The sequence below is a fragment of the Salminus brasiliensis genome, chromosome 6, assembly GCF_030463535.1.
Source record: "Salminus brasiliensis chromosome 6, fSalBra1.hap2, whole genome shotgun sequence".
NCBI lineage: Eukaryota > Metazoa > Chordata > Actinopteri > Characiformes > Bryconidae > Salminus > Salminus brasiliensis.
Genome location: NC_132883.1, coordinates 10614458 through 10635242, shown reverse-complemented (window position 1 = coordinate 10635242; position 20785 = coordinate 10614458). Strand labels below are relative to the sequence as shown.

Genomic DNA, 20785 nt, shown 5'->3' with positions numbered 1-20785 from the left:
CAGGAAAGCAAAACATGCATGTCCGACCCCACCACGGACGTCTCCCTGCACCACACACACACACACACAATTGCACACACCTTGCTGTGGGTCAGCTCCGGTCCTGACATCATCCGGCGGACCTAGCAGATGGATAGCTCCCAGAAGCCAAACTGGGGTGAGTGAATGGTGAAAAAAAAGAGATGAGGGGGGAAAAAGGAAGACAAGCATCCGCTTTTTTTCTACCTTTTTTTTTTCTTTCAACAACAAATTCAGCAGGCAGGTTGATGGCCAGAGGTTGCAGAAGTGAAAAAAGGTAGTAGAAGTTTCTTACTTAAGCAAAACTACAAACTCTTTTCATTACTAGTAGTATCTAAGCTTAGAATTGTCGTCTATTCCAAATAGCTGAGGTTATTCTTGAGTAAATAGCAGAGCACCTTTGTAAGTGGCTTTGGAGAAGAGCATCTGCTAAATGCCATTAATGTAAATGTAAATGACTGTTGTATAGTGATAAATGATAAAATGACTGTTGTATAGTGTGTTTAATATACTATAATCCAGTCTGACTCTCCTTCCTGACCAATTAGCTCCCAGTTTCTTTAAAACACTGCAGTTAAATGTGTGTGTGTGTGTGTGTGTGTGCGTGTGTGTGTGTGTGTGTGTGGTACACACTCTGGACTGATATCTGTTGTTGTTTGTCAACTACTGGTGTGAAATAGCTGGTTTATATTGGGTGAATGTGTTGTGAATGAGCGCTGGTCAAAAACAGAAGAAGGTGTGCGGTTCTCCCGCTGGTAAAACAGAGCATTTCAGTGATAGTTTTATAAAGTGTCAGATATTATGGTCTGTTTTTTATGTTCCACTGTGAAATAGCTCCACACTGCAGACTCTCAACTCTTTTATTTACCTTCTGAGAATGCCCTTACCACTCCCGGCTGGAAAATAATGTACAGTAATGGAGCCTTAAGGACACCAGATGGCGCTCTGAACACTGTTATTAGCCATCCTATGCCCTTTTATTAGGGCTATAATGGTATACAAACGTCACAGTGCAGTATGAATATGGTACAGGGGGGGCAAAAGACTAATCCAGGCTTCCAAGTTTGTTTAATCTAGTGCCGTATAGCGCCCTCTGGAATGAATGACAATATACCAAAAAAACCCAATCATTTTCATTTTAAATTAAATTTTTTGGAGGAGGGAGGGGGTTCTGAAGTCAACACTTGGTTAAAAATATACATACACCCACACCCACAGATTAGATTGCATTAGATTACTAATTCTGTGGTGCAAAAACTGAAAATGCTTTTTAACTTGCCATGGTCGAGACCTCTTAACTTCCTGTTAGTGCTCATGATTGACTACAGCTAATGGCTTCTCTGTAAACAGGACTAAACAGGGTTTGTTTGACATTCGTTTAATTGACCAACTCAAACTATAATGGAAAAGTCCAAGGGGCTCAGTGCAGAACTGAGAAAGATGACTGCATGCTATTTCTGCTGGAGCCATTTTAAAACAACCGCAGATTCCAAGATCATCAGTTCAAACAACTGTATTTAAATGCAAGTAATTGGGAGGTGTCTGAAATCTGACTACAATAGGAAGTTCATATTTATTTACATGCCATATGGTTCTGGAATTAAACCAAGTGTCAAAATGGAACAAAAAGCTGAGGTGTTTATTAATGTTTTGAAGGGACTAAATGTTCCATGGCATCAAGAGGTGAAGGTAGAAGTAGCACTGGAGGTTGAGAAACGTCTTTGCAGTGCTCCTTAAAAAACAGCCAGTACTGCTTCCTGTCCTTATATTGTGATAAGACAGGAAGTCTGTCATATGTGCCCTCTGTAGAACCAGAATTCCTTGTGTGAGTGTAAAACACAACCTTATTCCCTGGAGATTCACCTGACCTCCTGTTTTCAAGAGAGACTTTTATTACTATTTGAAGCCAGCTGCCCTTTACAGTGCATTCTTTACATAGATCACAACTGATGGACCAACATAAAAAAATGATTTCTGAATACAAAACAAAACTGTAATAAAATCTTTACAATAGACTTAACAACATTCCTGCTTGTTGCATAAAATCCTCATTTGAAAGACAGTCTGAGGTGAGGTCTAAGGTTTTTCAAATAATAATGAGTGTTTCCAAAGGAGAACCACATTTGGTTCCATAAAGAACAACCATGCTTATTAGAGATAGTAAATGAGTGTGAAGAAGCTTTTAAAGGTCTAAAGAACTGTTAAGGTGACTTTCTACTAATTTACAGGTTCTTCTAAGGTCCGGAAGAAGACCCAAACTTCAATATGAGTATATGTTAAGACAATAAGACTAAATGGAGAACGAGGTCTAAAGATGTTTTACTTATTCATCAAGACCAATAAATACCTATAATAGCCTATGTGGCCAAATCATCTCCTCTCAATTTTTATTTTTATGGCAATCTAAACCAACCCAACATTTCAACAGGATATTTAATGCTAATGCTTTAATACTAGCTTTCCAACACTACACCAAAAGTGTTGTGGAACTTATATCTTATAACTTATATCCTCTGCCTTCCAAAGAAAAAGAGGACCTGCATCTATGGTTGAAAGCATGACATTTTAAACATCCACCCAAACATCTGTACCTCCATCATTTTTGTGGAGGGGAACCTCACTTTATGAATGCGTCGGGTGCTTTTGAGGCTATCGGGTAAGATGTTAGCCTAAGAGTTAGCCTAGCTAGCTAAGAGCTTCACAAGTACCCAGTGCTTCAATGGAGCTTCATAACTGAACATCTTATCTGGGTAAGGATGGTCTGGTATTGGTTTCCCCTTCAAATATATGCACGTTTGGGTGGATATTTTAAATTCAATGCCTTTAACCATAGACCAGGTCCTTTTCTTTAGAAGGCAGTGGATACAAGTTATGATGCCCCACAACTCCTGTCGTTTTGTGTCGTGTTCATAAAACACAATTTTTCTCTTCTTCCAATTATTGTGAGCCTCTACCTGAGCATATTATACTACTCTATTATTAATTACTCATTGCATGTTTATCATTGCTGTGAACGTATATCAACACACCAGACGTTTGTACACAAAGTAAATGAAGATGGCCACTCCTTATTGTTCTATGGAAAATAAGGTGGGTACAGTGGTAAAAGATTATGAAGATCAATGGTCCAGTTTAAGCATTGGTTGTGTAGTTGCTGGTATATATAGATCAGTTATATACACCAAATATGATGCGTCTGTCAAAACAAAGTTTGGCGTAAAATCAAAGCGCATTCCCGGGGCATTTCACGCAATTGAGAATTCCCATCCGGACACATTTTTTAGATCTCGAAAGGAGGACATGTCCAGGAAAAAGAGGATGTCTGTTCATGGCATGTTGTTTACATCCTTTTACAGCTATACATCTTTGTGGAAATCACAATAGCTGAAACTGGGACAACCCCCATGAGCAGCAGGCTACATATGTTGCATTTCCAGACACAGATCAAGCAACATCCTAGACTAACACATTTCTTCAGGGAATCCCCACACCATGTCATTTCAGCACTGTCTTGAAAATTGGCCCTGGATGACTATTATCATCAACCTTCTGTGCTGTATGATTCATTGAGTGGGTGATTAACGATGCAGTCTGAGAAAGACCCATCAGGCCACCTAATGCAAAGAATTTCTACACACTCCTTACTGAGGAGCAATGGAGGGATGAACAAAGAGTAAACGCAAAGGCTTTTCACTGTTCTTCACTTTCACAATGTGAAGTCCTTATTCCTGGGCAAATCCTTAACTACAAGCATACACACAAACACACAAACACACACATAGAAAACGATCCTGAATGAATGTTTTTATCAGGAGAATCACAGCTCCATGGCACAGTTAGCTAAAGAGCTTTTGGATGAATTGGAGCAGAGGGAATAATATTTTAATCACATCCCCACAAGAAACTCTCTCTCTCACACACACACACACACACACACACACACACGCATGCATATTTTAGACGCCCATTGACTAGGGAGATAGCCATTCAGTCAACCTGCACGCCAAAGCTACTAATGACTTACAGACATGCAGACTGTACTCTCTCTCTCTATCTCTCTCTTTCACTTAGTCTCTCTCTCTCTCTCTCGCTTTTCTCTTCTCTTGTTTTTCATTTATGTCTCTCTCTCTCTCTCTCTCTCTCTCTCTCTCTCCCTTTCCTTTTCTCTCTCCTCTTGTTTTCATTTTCTTACTCTCTGACTATTTCTTGCTCTCTTCCACTCTGTCTGTATTTCTCTTCTTCTCCTTCTCTCTCTTTCTCTTGCTCACTCTGTCTCTCTCTCTTCCACAGGGGTCTGGATATTATTCCTGCTTCCGATTTTTCAGCATCCACTTTTTTCCCTTTTGAAACATAGAGAGGAGGGAGTAGTTTTGAAGGAAGAACCCCCATTACTTTTTTACTGCAGTTGCGCTCTCTCTCTCTCACACACACATTGTTTTGGGCTGTATGTTGAAGGGTGGGGAAGTGCTAGAGGAATTCCCTGAGTTGGGAATTGCGGGACAATGTGATCAGCTAAGAAAGCCGTCGGCGTGGAGACGTGACCCGCCCACACATTAAACACACGCAGTCCTGACCTCAAGGTGAGGAGTCACTTACAGTATCGTGCGGACGAAGCTTCCGAACGAAAACAATCGAACAATTGAGACACAGCAGGAGGGTGGAGGAAGAAGAGCAGCCATCATCATCATCATCATCATCATCCTCATCACCATCCACTTTCACACATCTCACATACACACACACACAAATACACACAACAACAACAACAACAAGAACATATACACAAACCTGGTTACTGGCAGAGGTCTGCAGTAAACTACACACCCACACACACCCACACACCCACAACAACAACAACAACAACATCTACACAAATTCTGTCACTGAGAGGTCTGCAGTAAACTACACACACACAAACACACACGCATACACACACAACAACATCTACACAAATTCAGTCACTGGAAGAGGTCTGCAGTAACACACACACACACACAACAACAACAACATCTACACAAATTCTGTCACTGAGAGGTCTGCAGTGAACTACACACCCACACACACCCACACACACACACACAACAACAACAACAACAACATCTACACACATTCTGTCACTGAGAGGTCTGCATTGAACTACACACACACAAACACACACGCATACACACACAACAACATCTACACAAACTCAGTCACTGGAAGAGGTCTGCAGTAACACACACACACACACAAAACAACAACGACATTTACACAAATTCGGTCACTGGAGTAAAACACACACACACACACATACACACACACACACACAACCCTTTGTTAAGTTTATGACTATGTCTTCTCCTTTGAATTGTGGAGTAAACTTGACTGGTATGCCAAAGCAAGAGAGCATTTATATTCCTGCGTTACATCACATGTATTGTGTGTGTGTGTGTGTGTGTGTGTGTGTGTTCGTTCTAGTTACTATGTTTTCACATGGGAAAGTCTCCCAGCTGTGCAGGGCCTGTGTGTGAGTATGCTGAAGGAACTGCTCAGGGCGTTCCTCTGTGTGTGTGTGTGTGTGTGTGTGGGGAATCATCATCCAGAGGATATCCTCAATCAAGGGCCACAGAGTGCACTCTGAACAAGCTCACTGACAGAAACATAGACAACCCCAACACACACACACACACTCACGTACAGCTGAGCCCACTAACAACCTCAGGGACCCACTACAGAATGTGTGCACACACGCGCACTCTCTCTCTCTCACACACACACACACACACACACACACACACACACACACACACACACACACTCACACTTCCTGCTACTCTCACACGACCATACACCTATTTTACACTACACTATTTTACATACCATTTCACTGAAATATTCACACACACACACACACACACATATATAATTTTTAACACACTGTTGCCTAATCATACTTTATAAATCATCGCATGAATGGCATAATTTTTTTTTACACACATGTGGATGAAACACAGCCACACACACTCACACACTGCAGACTGCGTCTGTTACTCATAAACAGGCAGTAAGTGTGTGTGGAGCAGCACCTGCGTGTGTGGATGGTGTGAAATGAATGCACACTGACAAAAACAGCAGAATCTAGCCAGGAATCCACAGCAGCGTCCATTCGCAGGTTTGTACTGGGAAAACACTCTCCCTGAGATTTTACACTGGGATTAAAAACTTGAGACGCATTTGAGAAAGCTGGGAATAAAAGAACAGACAGAATTGTGAACAGCTTCAAACTCATGGTGATGCTTTACTGACTGTAATGAGCAGAATAGCGTAGATGTCACTGCTACTCCAGGCTGGGCACGCTGCTCACAACACTTGTGAGAACATATTTGTGTGAAATCCTGTTTTATCATCTCTACCCCATCAGTCCACATGCTTCGTTCACTTTCACTGATGTTTCAGTATCTCGCAGCTTCCAGAAATACATGTGTAAAGTGTGTCCTTTACTGGTGGCTAAAACCCGAAGTACACTTCCAGACTGTAAGGGGGAGCCCAGGAGTAAGCAATACTAGTCGTTGCATAATGCTGCTTTAAGGCCTTTGTACAAAAAAGCTTAAGCTCTGCTTTTATTGGCTGGTTTACGGCTCCAACGCCCAAAAGTTCACAAAACGCACATATTATAGCATAGTGTTAATACTGTAAAAAAAAAAACTGTAATTATTCATAGGTCTTACTGGATATGGTTGCTGTCCTCTCATTGTGTCCTCTCAGCGTGATGTGCTGTTAGTAAACTGATGATATTGTAGCTAGGTTAGCTTTTAGCCTTGCCCCTACTTGTTTTAGCATTACCTTTTATCCTAGTGCAGATAGCTATTTGCTACCCCCAACTGTCTATGTCATGTGTTGAGTTTGAGCTCCCCTTTTGCAGACACTAGCACACTGGTTCACCTTGTAGCCTGTTACGTTGCATTCCCATGACTAGCAGAGTCTGATGGTGATGTGCTGCTTTCCAGTAGCAACAACACCATATTCTCCTATCGCCGTCGTGTTTCATCGTTTTCTTATTACATTTACAATTATGGTAAATGTAATGAGAAACTTAGTTGACTCCTAGTGACTTACAGGGTTATTCGTATTACAGAGGTGGGGCAGTGTAGCTCTTATTGGTGTAGCATAGCATATTCACCCAAAATGTGGAATCAAACCCTAGTCTCCCACAAGGTGTGTTACTTAATACCAGTGGGCTCCCGGGCTTGGCAAGCTACCACTGTTGGGCCCTTGAGCAAGGCCCTTTACCCTCTCTGCTCCCCGGGCGCTGGAGTTGGCTGCCCACCGCTGTGTGTGTGTGTGTGCTCACTGCCCCTAACACATGTGTGTGTGTGTGAGTGTGTGTTCACTACCAGATGGGTTAAATGCGGAAGACACATTTTACTGTACAGTGACAAATACGTGCACCTTTACCTTAATAAAGGCGTTTCAATGGTTCTTTGATCAATGGCATAAAATAACCACTTTTAGTTCCATAAAGAACCATATCTGTAAAAGAAAAATGTTAGTTATAAAGGTTCAAAAAACTTTCACTTGATGTAAAGTATCTTTACCATCCTTACATCCTTACATGATCTCTATTACAAAAATGGCTCTTTTTAGAACCAAATGTGGTTCTACTATGGCATTGCTAAAAGAACCATTTAAAGCACCTTTATTTTTAATAGTGTAGCTCACTGGCAAGTAGTGGTGTTATCCATTGTGCCACACCAACCTTATTATTCTACTAAGCCAAAGAACATACAGTTTACTGCATATTGCAAAATAAATCTACATAATAGTGGAAAAGGGTTCTTTGACTATAAGTGGAACCCTTTTTTGGTGTAACTAAACCATTTTGAAAGTTTCAATAAAGAACTAACTATAAAAGGGTTCTACTGATTAAAAGAACCTTTTTACCAAGAGAAGAAATGTTTAAGTATCCAAATGGTTCTTTGCATTTTCGTGATTCTGTATAGCACCAGTGTCAGTACTAAAGAACCCTTTTTTGAAGAGTATCCACATAAGAACTTGTGTTGTTCTGCAGAGAGAGTTTTGGAACCGTACAGGATTCCTGCCTAATTCTTTACCAGAGGAGGTAGGTAGGAGGAGGAAAGTAAAAATATCAAAATATACGTTTTTGTGTGATGCCATTTTCAAAAAATGTAAGACATTTTGCTGATTGACAGCCAACACATCTTCTTCTTTCTCTGTATCTTCCTCTCCCCCTCCTCTGTTCTCTTTATCCCCCCTCTCCTCCATTGTGTTGCTCCATCCTGAAGTAGTGCAGGTATTGTTTTATCCAGATGGTGTGATCATGCTGCTCTCTCTCTTCCTCTTTCCATTTGCTCAGCCTGCTATTAATAACTCTTATCCCCCACTGCTCTGTCAACAAGAGTGACACGCGCAAAACTTCCAGCCCCAGAGCGGACAGAGAGGGGGAACAGGGGATCCCCTAAAAGAAGAACAACAGGATGGAAGTGAAAATGACTTACAGTAGGCTAAATACACAGCAGGGAATTTCTCCTTGTTTAGGAGAAGAGAAGGTAAGAGAAGAAGAGTAGAGAAGAGAGAGAAGAGAAGCAGAGAGGAGAAGAGTAGCAAAGAGAAGAGTAGAAGAGAAGAGCAGAGAAGAAAAGCAGAGAGTAGAAGAGATGAGAAGAGAGAGTAGAGGAGAAGATAGAGAAGAGAAGAGTTAAGAAGAACAGTAGAAAAGAGAAGGTAAGAGAAGAAGAGTTGAGAAGAACAGTAGAGAAGAGAAGGTAAGAGAAGAAGAGTAGAGAAGAGTTAAAAAGAACAGTAGAGAAGAAAATAAGAGAGTAGAAGAGAGTAAAAAGAGAATAGAAGAGTTGAGAAGAACAGTAGAGAAGAGAAGGTAAGAGAAGATTAGAGAATAGAAGAGTTAAGAAGAACAGTAGAGAAGAGAAGGTAAGAGAAGAAGAGTTGAGAAGAACAGTAGAGAAGAGAAGGTAAGAGAAGAAGAGTAGAGAAGAGTTAAGAAGAACAGTAGAGAAGAAAATAAGAGAATAGAAGAGAGTAAAAGAGAATAGAAGAGTTGAGAAGAACAGTAGAGAAGAGAAGGTAAGAGAAGATTAGAGGAGAGAAGAGTTAAGAAGAACAGTAGAGAAGAGAAGGCAAGAGAAGAAGAGTAGAGAAGAGTTGAAAAGAGCAGTAAAGAAGAGAAGGTAAGAGAAGAAGAGTTGAGAAGAGCAGTAGAGAAGAGAATAGAGAAAAAGAATGGAGAATAATAGAGAAGAGAAGAAAGGAGAAGAGTAGAGAAGAGTTGAGAAGAACAGTAGAGAAGGTAAAAGAAGAATTGAGAAGAAGAGTATAAAAGAGTAGAGAAGAGAAGAAGAGAGAAGCAGAGAGGAAATAAGTGGAGAAGAGTAGAGAAGAGAATGCGAGAGAAGTAGAGAAGAGAGGAAAAGAGTACAGAGAAAGATTAGAGAAGAGCAGAGAAGAGCAGAGAAGAGTAGAGAAGAAGAGAGAAGCAGAGAAGAGAAGAGAAGGTAAGAAAAGAGGAGATAGGAGACAAAAGAAGAGAAATGGAAGAGAGATCGAAAAAAGTAACAAGTAGACAAAACAAGAAAAGAGAAGGATACGGAAGACAGGAAATGATCAATGAAAAGTGAAGAAAAAGAAAAAATAAGAGAAGAGAAGCCTAATTCCGCTAGTGGACACTCCAACAGCAGTGTAATTTACTGCAGAGGAAGTGCAGGTTTACGGCTGTGTGCTTCAACCATTTGTGAGCTACAAATGGGCCTCAGAGGAAGCCGGGCACTTCAGAGAGAGAAGGGGGGGGCAGAAAAGAGATAGCAGTGCAGTGTTAAGATATAGAGAGAGGGGGGAAGAGTGGAAGAAAGGTCACTCTTGCATTTTTCAGGTGTAAGGAGTTCATGCTACCATACCTAGCACATTTCCATTGCTTTAGCAAAATGCCTAACACACACATACAGTACTGTGTTTCAAGATCAGATAAAATAAGCTGTAAGTGTAAACTCTCACTTGAGATGATTGATTTATGGCCTTATTTGGTTCCCCATTAGGGGTGCAAAAGGAAACACCTTCTCATCCTAAAGGTCACACAAACATAAAAACAATACAAAATAGAAAAATACAGATTTTCAGGTGGTTGCTGGGGTGTTGCTAAGTGGTTGCCATGATGTGGTGGTTTTGAGGTTGCTGCTAGTGTAAGTATGAAAACACAAGAAGGGTGCACAAACTTTTGCCCACAACATTTTGCCATTCATTCCTATAAAAAAAAAATTTAACAAAATATTGTTGCTATGTGGAAACCATACACTAAATCCCAAAAGCTGTATACAAGCTCACAATTCCCGACTGAGATAACCAGCAAAAACCTGGTTGAAAAACTATGCTAACTAGCTATGCTATTTTAAGTGGTTGTTATACTGTTGCTAAGCGGCTGCTTCGGTGTCCCAGGTGGTTACTTTGCTGTTTGTAGATGGTTGCAATGATGTTGCTTTAGAGTTTTTTATGGTGTCCTGGGTGATTGTTGTGCTATGGTGGATGGTGGTTGCCATGCTGTTACTAGCTATAGTATCACTGGTGGTTACTATGCAGTTTTGTAGCTTATGCAGTGCTGTCCGTGATGGTTGCTAGGATGTTGCCAGCTGGTTGCTATATGGTTGGAATGCCATACCTAGTTGGAATGCTACTAAGTTCTCAAATGGTTGCTATGCAATTCAAAGTGGCTACTGTGGTTTTACATTAATTGATAGGATGTTGCTGAGTGTTTGCTTTGGTATCAAACTTATTTTGAATGGCTGCACTGTACATCTAATCAAACAGCTGTATACAAACCGCCATTCAAGATCAGACTGAACATTCTGGAGTCTGACGTGTGTTGATATCTCGAACACTGCAGGGAAATACCTGAAGAAGAAGAAGAAGAGGGGGAGGAGTATACCATCAGATAACAATAGTGGTGCATTATGCTTTGCAATGCACTGATTATCATCATAACTACATACAGAACGGCACATGCCTTTACAATCGGCACTCAATACAATACAAACACAAAAATACAGATTTAACATTGCTTATAAAATATAACACTGAAAAGTAAAGTGCTAACTTTTACTTTTACTAAACCTTTGCAAAAGCTAAAAAGCCAAAGGCATCACATATTACTTGTATCCAGGGTTGGTGGTCACTTCATAACTATAGCAAGATAATGTGTATTGCTCCTTCAATCTCTCCATTTGCAAGATAGAGACCACTCCTGAAACCTTGTAGACCGCCAACACCTTCCCACCCCACCCCATGCTAGGACTGTAAGTCAAGACTAAATCCACTTTGTTTGTTTACTTACAAAGGCATAATAAAAATAATTAAACTAGTTATACATGTACCACCAGAATGATAATTACCCATTCTCACTCTTCATCTTTAATCCTTTATTGATTTAACTATTTATTTATTTGTAATCATATCACTTTGCTAAGCAGCCCTGGAAAAACAGCTAAACAGCACCATCTAGAGTCTGGTTTAAGCATTACTTCATTCTAATGAATCTTACACCAGCAAGCCATCTAAAATATGCATTAACAGATTTTGCAGTTATATTCTGTTATATTCCTTCTATTCTATCTTTAAATGATCAAGGATTTGCTATCTGGTAACAGCAGTGGTTAGGTTTACTAAGGACAGCTTAAAGCTAATATATAACTTCCAACAGTCAAATATATAGCAGGACTGTATGAGTAGAATAGTGGAGTAAGCATGACATATCACCCACTCAAGAATTATATTATCATATATTTATATTATAAGATTAATATAGATTAACATATGCATATTTGTCACTAAAATATTCTAATATTCTAGCACATTATTTCCCCAAAATAGCAACAATCAAACTTTTTTTATTTTATCAAATTTTTATTTTATTGATAAATATATGTGAAGGTAAACCTAACATTGCACACATGCATTTCTACAGGTCATGTATGGCCTCTGTTATGCTCGGCCATAAGACATGAGGCGAAGACATGACTTTTATTTTGAAACCTTCTTAACACTACAGGAGCACGTACTGACTGGCCTCACACATGGCACAAGGCAGAGGTTTAATCACGAGTTATTTACTATGTTCTTTCTGTTATTGTAACCAGTTATTAGATCCGTTATTAAAACTATTGGTATGCAGATGCCTATTGAGTATAAGACAAGGCCAAGGTTTTTATCTGATGTTTGTGTGGCATTTAATGATTAAGTAAGAATGGCTAGGTCTTTGTGTTAAGTTTAATAATTCAAAATCTGTTCAGATGATTATTTTCACAATCATATCATTTCCTTACAGGCATTTTCTATGTATTTCTCTTTAATTTCATGTGTTTTTGTACTTTGGGATTGCAATGTGGGTCTTATTTTTTTCTTATTGTTTTTAAATTATAATAGAAATAAAACTAAAATCTACAGCTCCTGGAGATATAGCCACTCTTTTGATTTTAACCAAAACTGCAATGAATTAGGGGCATTACTAAAGAGCATGATGAAACTATTCAATACAAAAAAACCCTACAATTATATCCACAGAAATGATTAGCCTAGTATAACCTACAACATGCAACTATATGATACAGCTTAACTACACAGCTGTTGGTGCTTCACAGCTCTCTACATGGTCTGATAGTGTGTCTGCTTTGCCATAGGTTTTAATAAGAGTGATGCGTTGACGGACAGCCGGTCTCCAGGAGCTGTACATTTTAGTTTTAGTTTTATTATAATTTAAAAACAATAAGAAAAAAATAATAATAAGACCCACATTACAATCCCAAAGTACAAAAACACATGTAAATACAAAATCCTTAAAATACAACTACTATGAGCAGTTATACCAAACTGTTAGCGATAAACGATCAGTGTAAGTATACACACCTATAAAAAATAAAAGAAATAGGGGTTGACGGTCAGTCTGCCTCCATCAAAGTGCACGAACGACCCTAACCAGTTCATTTAATCCATGATGATTTAATTAACTACAGTTTTACTATCATGGCATTATTTTAATATTTAGACACACTTTAAATGTGGAATCAACATCTAGGAACATCTATGACTTTTAACATTATATTATAATATTTTAACTAACATCATTAAACATTATGTGATGAAGTGTTTGCCACAGAGGCGCACGTGCTCACTGCCCGGGTCTCACAGTTTATTTTATTTATTTATTTATTTATTTTAGTTTTTACAATTTAATCCTCTCTGTGGATGCCTAAACGCCACGGATTTCTCCTTTTGCTGTTCCCATATTTGAAGACATAAAGGTAATCCGCTTTTCTTGCTTCGACACATTTGACACATCAGCGTTTAGCCCCGGACCAGAGGAGAGTGACCAATGCCTGCTCTCAGAGTGCGGAGCTGAGGCTAACGTACATGCGCGTCAGCCAATAGGAGGCGGCGTGGGGCGGGTCTTTAGTCAGTCTAATTTTAAACTAAATTAAGGAGACTCTAACCACTGCAGAGCTGCACAATCCCGCTATACAGATACAAGACAGAGACTAGATTGATTAGCTCACACATTTATTTTTTGCTGCCTTTTGTTGTCTGGAAAAAAATAGCAACTCTCACAGGTGTCGCTCATGATTATTCATGTTTCAGTAAGTTTTCCACTCGTATTGATTTCCGCCCACAACAAACCAGCAGGAAACATCGATGCGTTTTTTCCTCACACATATGAAAAGTGTCGAAGGCTGTCTAAGCAACTTTATTTTTGTTACAATAATGTATGTATGTATGTATGTATGTGCCAAAAGGAATATATAATGTGATGTCCTCACATGGGGTCTCAGTGGGGAATTTGGCTTTTGTGAACCCACCCTGCGCTTTGCTACTGCCTGTGAGCTCGTAGCGTTGACGCGTCCTTAAACCGAAAGCACCCATAAGAGCAACGCATTGGTCCAGTTTCGGTTTTATACATTTCCTGTAACTCTGGTAAACGCTGTCCTGCTCTAGATTCATGAAAACAACGGATATGCTACCTTATTTCAGTAAGTAAATCTCCTGTCACGTGTATAAGCAGTCTATGTGGTCTACGTCATTGTGCACAATCCTTTATAACTATGAACGTCTATAGACTTCAAACGGAGAGGAAACAGATTCCTTAAAATAAGCAGAATTTCCTGTGAGAACCTAACCCACAAAAATCTTCTCGACCACCTTGTCTCGTTTTTGTCCCCCCAGTGCTCCTCCTAATGTTGTCAGTGCTTGAACTGTCTCTCTCATTACAAATCCCCTGCCAAGTCCAGCTGGAACCAGGGGTGCAGTATCGTAAAATCTTTTGGTATAAGGTAGGTAGGCCACACTTCATGCCAGCAGTAAATAACATACAGTGTTTCTACAGCTCTCTTCAAATTCATCTGCCTTATTTGTTTCCAGGTAACAGGGTCCGACTCACTCAGGGGTCTTGTAATGAAAGACCTCAGCAGCAACACCACGGTTCTGTATAAATTTGCAAATCACTCGTATGAAATTGGGGAAGATATGTCTCTGCTTCTCCTGCCAGAGTTCATAGAGAACAACTGTGAAACCTACCGCTGCTCTGTTTGGCCACCTGTAGGTTATGGCTTTCAGGAGAGCGATTACAGCCTCCCACAAGGTCAGCACTGATCCAGCCTGCAGTAATATCAGTACCCGTTATTAGTAATATTTCATTTCATGTTGGTGTAATGGTGTTTAACCCAATGACTGTTTTTTTCCTCCTGTGGGCAGGTTGCCAAACCAGTTCTAATATGATGCCAGAGTTTGTCAGCCAGGCGATGGACAAGAAAATGGGCCTGGAATCATCTGTTTATGGTTTAGCTGGAGTTCTAGTTCTTCTTGGTGGTTTATCTGGCGTTCTGCTTGTTTTATGTGGTATTACACTGCTGTACAGCCAGAAAGAAAAGTACACCAAAGTCCCAGTGTGAGCAGCAATGATCTTTGCACTATTAACATCTGAATAAACACAATAATGCACGTAGAGCGGGTGAAATAAGTACTGAACACATCACCAATTTACTAGGTAAATCTATTTCTAAAGGTGCTATTGACATTGACCCATTCAATCCACACATTCAAATAAATCAAACCATAGACGTCCATAAATAATGTGTAATAATGACAGGGACAAAGTATTCAACACGCTTACTGAGATTTATTTAATACTTCATACAAAAGCTGGTGAAGACAGCTTCAAGAAGCCTCCTGTATGGAGAAACTAGTCACATGCATTGCTAAGGTGTGATTTTGTCCCATTTGTCCACACAAACAGTCTTCAAATCCTGAAGGTTCAGTGAGCTCCTTGTATGAACTTTGAGCTTTACTTTCTTCCATAGATTTTCAATTGGATTCAGGTCATGTGATCGGCTGGGCCGTTCAAGCAGCTTTATTTTCTTTCTCTGGAACCAATTGAGAGTTTCCTTGGCTGTGTGTTTGGGATCTTTGTCCTGCTGAAATGTCCACCGTCGTTTCATCTTCATCATCCTAGTAGTTGGCTGCAATTGGTAGTTGGCAGTTTAATTTTGGTCTCATCCGAGCAGACTATATTCTCACTATTTCACAGGCTTGTCTAAATGTGAAACCTACTGGTGCTCTGTATGGTCCACCTGTAGGTTGTGGCATTCAGCACAGTGATTACAGCCTCCCACCTCTACAATAATATAACTAAAATAAATATGCTGCACTTCAACTTCATCTATTTTTCCATCTGGCTCTTAATTCTTGCAAGCAAAATTTGATTATACGCATTTACTCATGTAGCTTACAATAAATGAAAGTGTATTGTGTGTGTGTTTCTGCAGATTATGCAAGCCGATGTTTGATGTGGGGTGTGGTTGGCTGGCACTGCAGTTTTCTTTCAGTTTCAGTGGTGGAAGTTAAGGGTTAGATTTGCTGCAGCACACTTTAGTCTACTAATTCAGGGTGTTTTATAAAGGCAGGCCTAACTGGGCCTCCGGTAGGCTTCTTAGAAGTACAGGACCTCTAGGTTTAGACATTGTCAAATGCATTTCCACTAGAGGGAGCAACTCAATGCGTTTTAATAACGTATGGGAGGTCCCACACGTAAACCCCCTCCAAAGACATCTCAGTTCACACAGGTTTCGAATTAACAAGAGAATTTACACTCAAAATATGGTCATCTCTGGACATCCCACAGATGATAAGAGATCAAGATGCAGGAGTGGATTTGGGGTAGGTTAACAGCTCCTATAATTCAAAAAAATGTTAATGTGTTAATCTGATTTTAGGTATTAGTGTTACAGTCTTAATTATTATTTGACCTTTCCAACAAGAGTGTAGCTGTGTCTGTATACAATTATAAATGTATAATTTATCGAGTATAAAACTTGAAATTTATACAGAAAAATGAAAGCACACAATACCAAATTTGCTTAGAATTGTAGGCAAGCAAAAAAAGATTTTTCAGGGACAAAAAAAAGAAATTTTATTATTAAAAAAATAAATGGGTAAATGGGTATTATACGGCAGTAGTGGTCAAATGTTCCCAAATGAGGATTGAAAGTTTGAGAAGTAAAAATGTATGGAAAATAATATGAAAATAATGTAGAACTGTTGATGACAAAGGTAGATTTTGTCCAGTAAGTTTTGTCAGTAAGTTAGTAAAGTGTTATTTGTATAGCACTATTTACAACCAAAGTGCTGTGCCTAAAATAAGGCAATAATGCATCACTAACAAAGACAGCCACAGTGTGTCAGAGTATACACAATAAAACTAGTTTAACAAAGCTGCGACCATAAAAGCACAGTTGCCCTTAAGCTTGGGATAACAGTTACCAAAGTCAAACGCACTAATCAGGTCATTTATCACCTTTAATGGGCTTTAGAACCAGACTGTAATCATTTAAAAATGTCATTTTTTGAAAGATGACAATTTATTCAAGGTGAATGGGTCATATGGAAATTTTAAGAACATTTTTCTCCATGTTCTGGCTCTGAAGCCTTCATCTAGTAAAGGTTTCTGAATGTTTTATGAACTGTAATTGACTTAGAACCTATTTAAACGTGGCTAGGTGGCGATGAACAGACTTTTCGCACTTTTACATCTCATGTACAGAAATGGTCTTTTATGGCCTTTCTAAGTATATTTAGAATATTTAAAATGTGAGCTGGCCACGGTTTTGGCATGATCTCATGCAGTCAAACTCGGCCTAATTTCTGTAAAAAGGAAAGTGGCAGCTCATGTAGAGATGAAACAGGTTGTGGTCAGACCTCAGACCCACTTTTTCTAAACCTTACTTGGTATGTTCATGAGACACACTCATTCACGCTATAAATGAAATACTGTGAGCAGGGCACTCAAAGCTCCAAATTTGTGCTCAAACCTATCTGGCAATGCATTGGGATAGTGCAAAAATGTGGACTGTCTGGTGGGCCATGAGAACCACAGTTGTTGTGGGTATCAGTTTGCATTGCTATAGTTATGTTTGTATCTAATTTGTTATATTTTTATTATTATTCTAGCATGGCTTTTGGTGCTTGCTTTGCACTGTGGAACACTGGAGGGAATGTACTCGATCCAAGCAAGCTGCAATGATGACGTTACACTGCCCTGCCAAGTAAGGGATGCAACAGACAAGTATCGCTACATTGTCTGGTACAGAAACAACATTGCCGTCATTAAGAGGAAGAACAATGATGTGACATTTTATAACAAGTCCTCTCCCGCATCACTGGGGGTGAAGGAGTCCCTGGTGTTGCGGCAGGTGCAGCCCAATGACACTGGACAATACCAATGTTTCCTGGCAGCAGACATTGGTGCTAAAGACATAGAGTCGTATGTCTCACTCGTTGTATCAGGTATGTGCGAGTTGACCCTTATTCTATACCTGACTCATTTGAGGATGAATCACCAATCCTACTCAAAAAAGGCTGATTAGGCTGTGGGTTTTCATTTGAACCTAGAAGGACAACACCTTATATAACTAATCAGTTGTCTGATCTGTTTTGAAACCAGTGGGTTCAAGCATGCCCCAACTTGGTTGAACAAAAGCCTGTATACGCACCAATTGGCCATTTGTGGATGAGAATGTTGTCATTTCTTAACCTGAGAAGTAGAAAACACAGCCACTAATCAAATATCAAACAATATTTTCAGCAAATCCTTATGCAGAGTTAATATGATTTCATTATAACAATAAAATAATTAATGCACACCTTACATAATTAGGTCTTAGTAGAATTTTCCTTCACAGAAATCAAAGCTTCCTAATGCTATTTATAGATGAAAGTCTTTCAGTTCTTGTAGTTGGAATCCCCCCTTCCACTTCTCTCTAGTTCTGAGATAATCTTGGGGCATCTTCTATGTACAGCTTGTTTAAGGTCTACACATTTTAATGGAATATGTTTAGGTCAGGGGACTGTGAGAGCCATTCTGAAAGCTTCAGTTTGTGTCTCTTCAGGTCATCCATAGTAGGTTTTGAGGTATGTTTGGGTGATAATCCTGTTGTAGAAGCCATTCTCTTTTCAGCATCAATCTTTTACTAGATTTTCTGACATTTGCATCCAGGATTTTCTGGTACTATGTGGACTCTACCAGTGCAACACAACAATATAGCCATCCGCCTGCTTCACCTGCCGTCTTCTTTTCATGAAATGCAGTTTCTGACTTTGATTTTATTAGTACTCAGCACATCTACATTTATTTGTCTAGAGTTGTTTTGTATTATATATCAAATACTGAGTTTTGTGACAAAGTTACAGCTGAGGTTTCCTTTTTATGATACTTTCTTTAGTGACATGCCTCAGGCCTGGTTTGCTAATTAAGGTAAAAAATGCTTTTCCAGTGCTTAGGGAGTCCAAACGCTTGCATGGGCATTTTTATGCATTAGAATTTGCTGAAAATATGTTTGATTAGCTACAGAACCTTTACTACTTCTCAAAGGCACAACTTAACCAAGCGTGCACAAACTTTTGCACGAGATAATGTATATTGGCTATTTCTTCTTCTGTTAAGACTGTTTATGCAATAACAATAACAATGCGCAGAAATTAAGTACAGTATATAACTGTGTTAGGAATACATCTGTTCAGAACAGACTGCATTCTTCTTGAATTCTCTTGTTTTCAGAGTGTGAAACTATGGTCCCAACTGAGCTTTCCACAGCAGACCCCTTGTTATCGTGCCCTGTTCATGTGTTGGAGATTCCTGCTCTCTGGGCCGTGCTGCCATTTATTCTCTTCTGCCTGATTAAAGTTGGCCTTTGCTTCATAGCTACCCTGGTGAGCACAACTTTCTCTCTCATATATATATATATATATATATATATGTATACATATATATATATATATATATATATATATATATATATATATATATATATATATTGTTTGTTTGTTTGTTTTGTTTCATCCTAAATCTGATTTGATTATGTTAGTGAGGTCAGGATGTTGGATGATCACAACCCACCTCATCCCCAATTCCCCAACTCATCCCAAAAGAATTGGATGAAGCACAATCATCATTCCAGAGAACACAGTTTCACTGCTCCCTAGCGCAATGCTGGGGGGCTTTATACCCTTCTAGTCCATGTCTGGCATTAGGCATGGTGCTAGGTTCATGTTTATCTGCTCCAGAGAGTGCTAGAGCAGTACTCTCTGCTAGGGACAAGCTGTGTGAGTGTGCGTGTAGTCATTTTAGAGAATTTCTATTGGTCCAATTATGATGAAATTTAGACACAGTATAAAGAACTGCAAACCATGCAAACATAAAAAAAATGATGACTGAGTTTCTTGTTACAGTTGAGTAGAAAAACACACAGCTTTATGTAAATCTTCAGTATTGTACTGTACTGAATTGACTGTGTTTTCTGACCAGGATTGGTAGTGACCTAATTCCTAGTTCAGCAATAAAATGAACACTAAGTTGCTGTTGAAGGTTTAGGTTTAAGTTTAAGTTGAAATCAAACTATAAAAATGATGCTTATAACCTGTATCCAGGGCCCTGCCAGGGATTTTGCCCCCCTTCCCCAACTCTAAAAATTCAGCCAAAATACTCTACACATTTTTAGTGCCCTGAGAATTGTCTTAACTTTAGCCCCCCATCCGGCGCCCCCGCCTGTAGCATCCTGCCCTTTTGTCTGTAGATGTTCTTTTTTGGTGATATGCACCTGCTGATCAGACACTTGTTTTGTTTATGCTTAGGTATGCAAGAAGATGAGCGGAAGTGGAGGTGGAGGTAACAGAAGACAGTCAAGCCGTAAATACTCACAGCAAACCACCCCCAGTCAAAGAAGCTATAAGATTTAATATTTTAGATGTCATTCTAAATGCGCTTTCCTGTACTGTTCTGCACTTCTTTATTTTTATTATCAGTATGCTCTTAAAAATAAACAGTATTTTATAATTCTCAGACTTTACTAATATAGTGTGTTAGAAATATAAAAAAAACAAAAACATATCTGCTCTTTTTTATATGCTGTCTGAGTAGCTTTTTCCTTCCTGGTCTTATTTTACTTTGTCAGCAAGTTCCTCCTTGCCTCGGCCTGAGCTTTCACTGCCTGTTAGACAGGTTCGTGATAAAGTGGAAATGATCACTAAACACTAAGTTTCTAGGGAACTGGAACATGAAGAAGCTGAGAGGTTCCAGGTTGAGTATTGCACCAAGGATGCCTGTACAGGAAGGATTTGCAATATTTGAGCAAAAGTATTGGGACACCTGTTCATTCATTGCTTCTTCTGAGATCATTGGTATCAAAAAAATAGTTTATCCCACTTTTGTTGGTGTTACTGTCTCAAC

The 20785-nt window shown here is 39.3% G+C and overlaps 1 protein-coding gene across 2 annotated transcripts; it reads left to right on the top strand.

Annotated features, from left to right (window-relative positions):
* Positions 1 to 20392, top strand: LOC140557290 (uncharacterized). Of its 2 annotated transcripts, none has more exons than XM_072681591.1 (7): positions 1 to 157; positions 14233 to 14339; positions 14428 to 14647; positions 14761 to 16221; positions 17512 to 17847; positions 19118 to 19269; positions 20191 to 20392. In XM_072681591.1, the coding sequence occupies exons 4-7, from the start codon at positions 16203 to 16205 to the stop codon at positions 20293 to 20295; spliced, it is 612 nt and encodes a 203-aa protein (XP_072537692.1). In that variant the 5' UTR covers positions 1 to 157; positions 14233 to 14339; positions 14428 to 14647; positions 14761 to 16202; the 3' UTR covers positions 20296 to 20392. The 2 variants fall into 2 exon arrangements, with proteins under 2 accessions (XP_072537692.1, XP_072537691.1); XM_072681590.1 differs by lacking the exon at positions 1 to 157 and adding an exon at positions 13500 to 14039.
* The last annotated feature ends 393 nt before the right edge of the window (positions 20393 to 20785 follow it).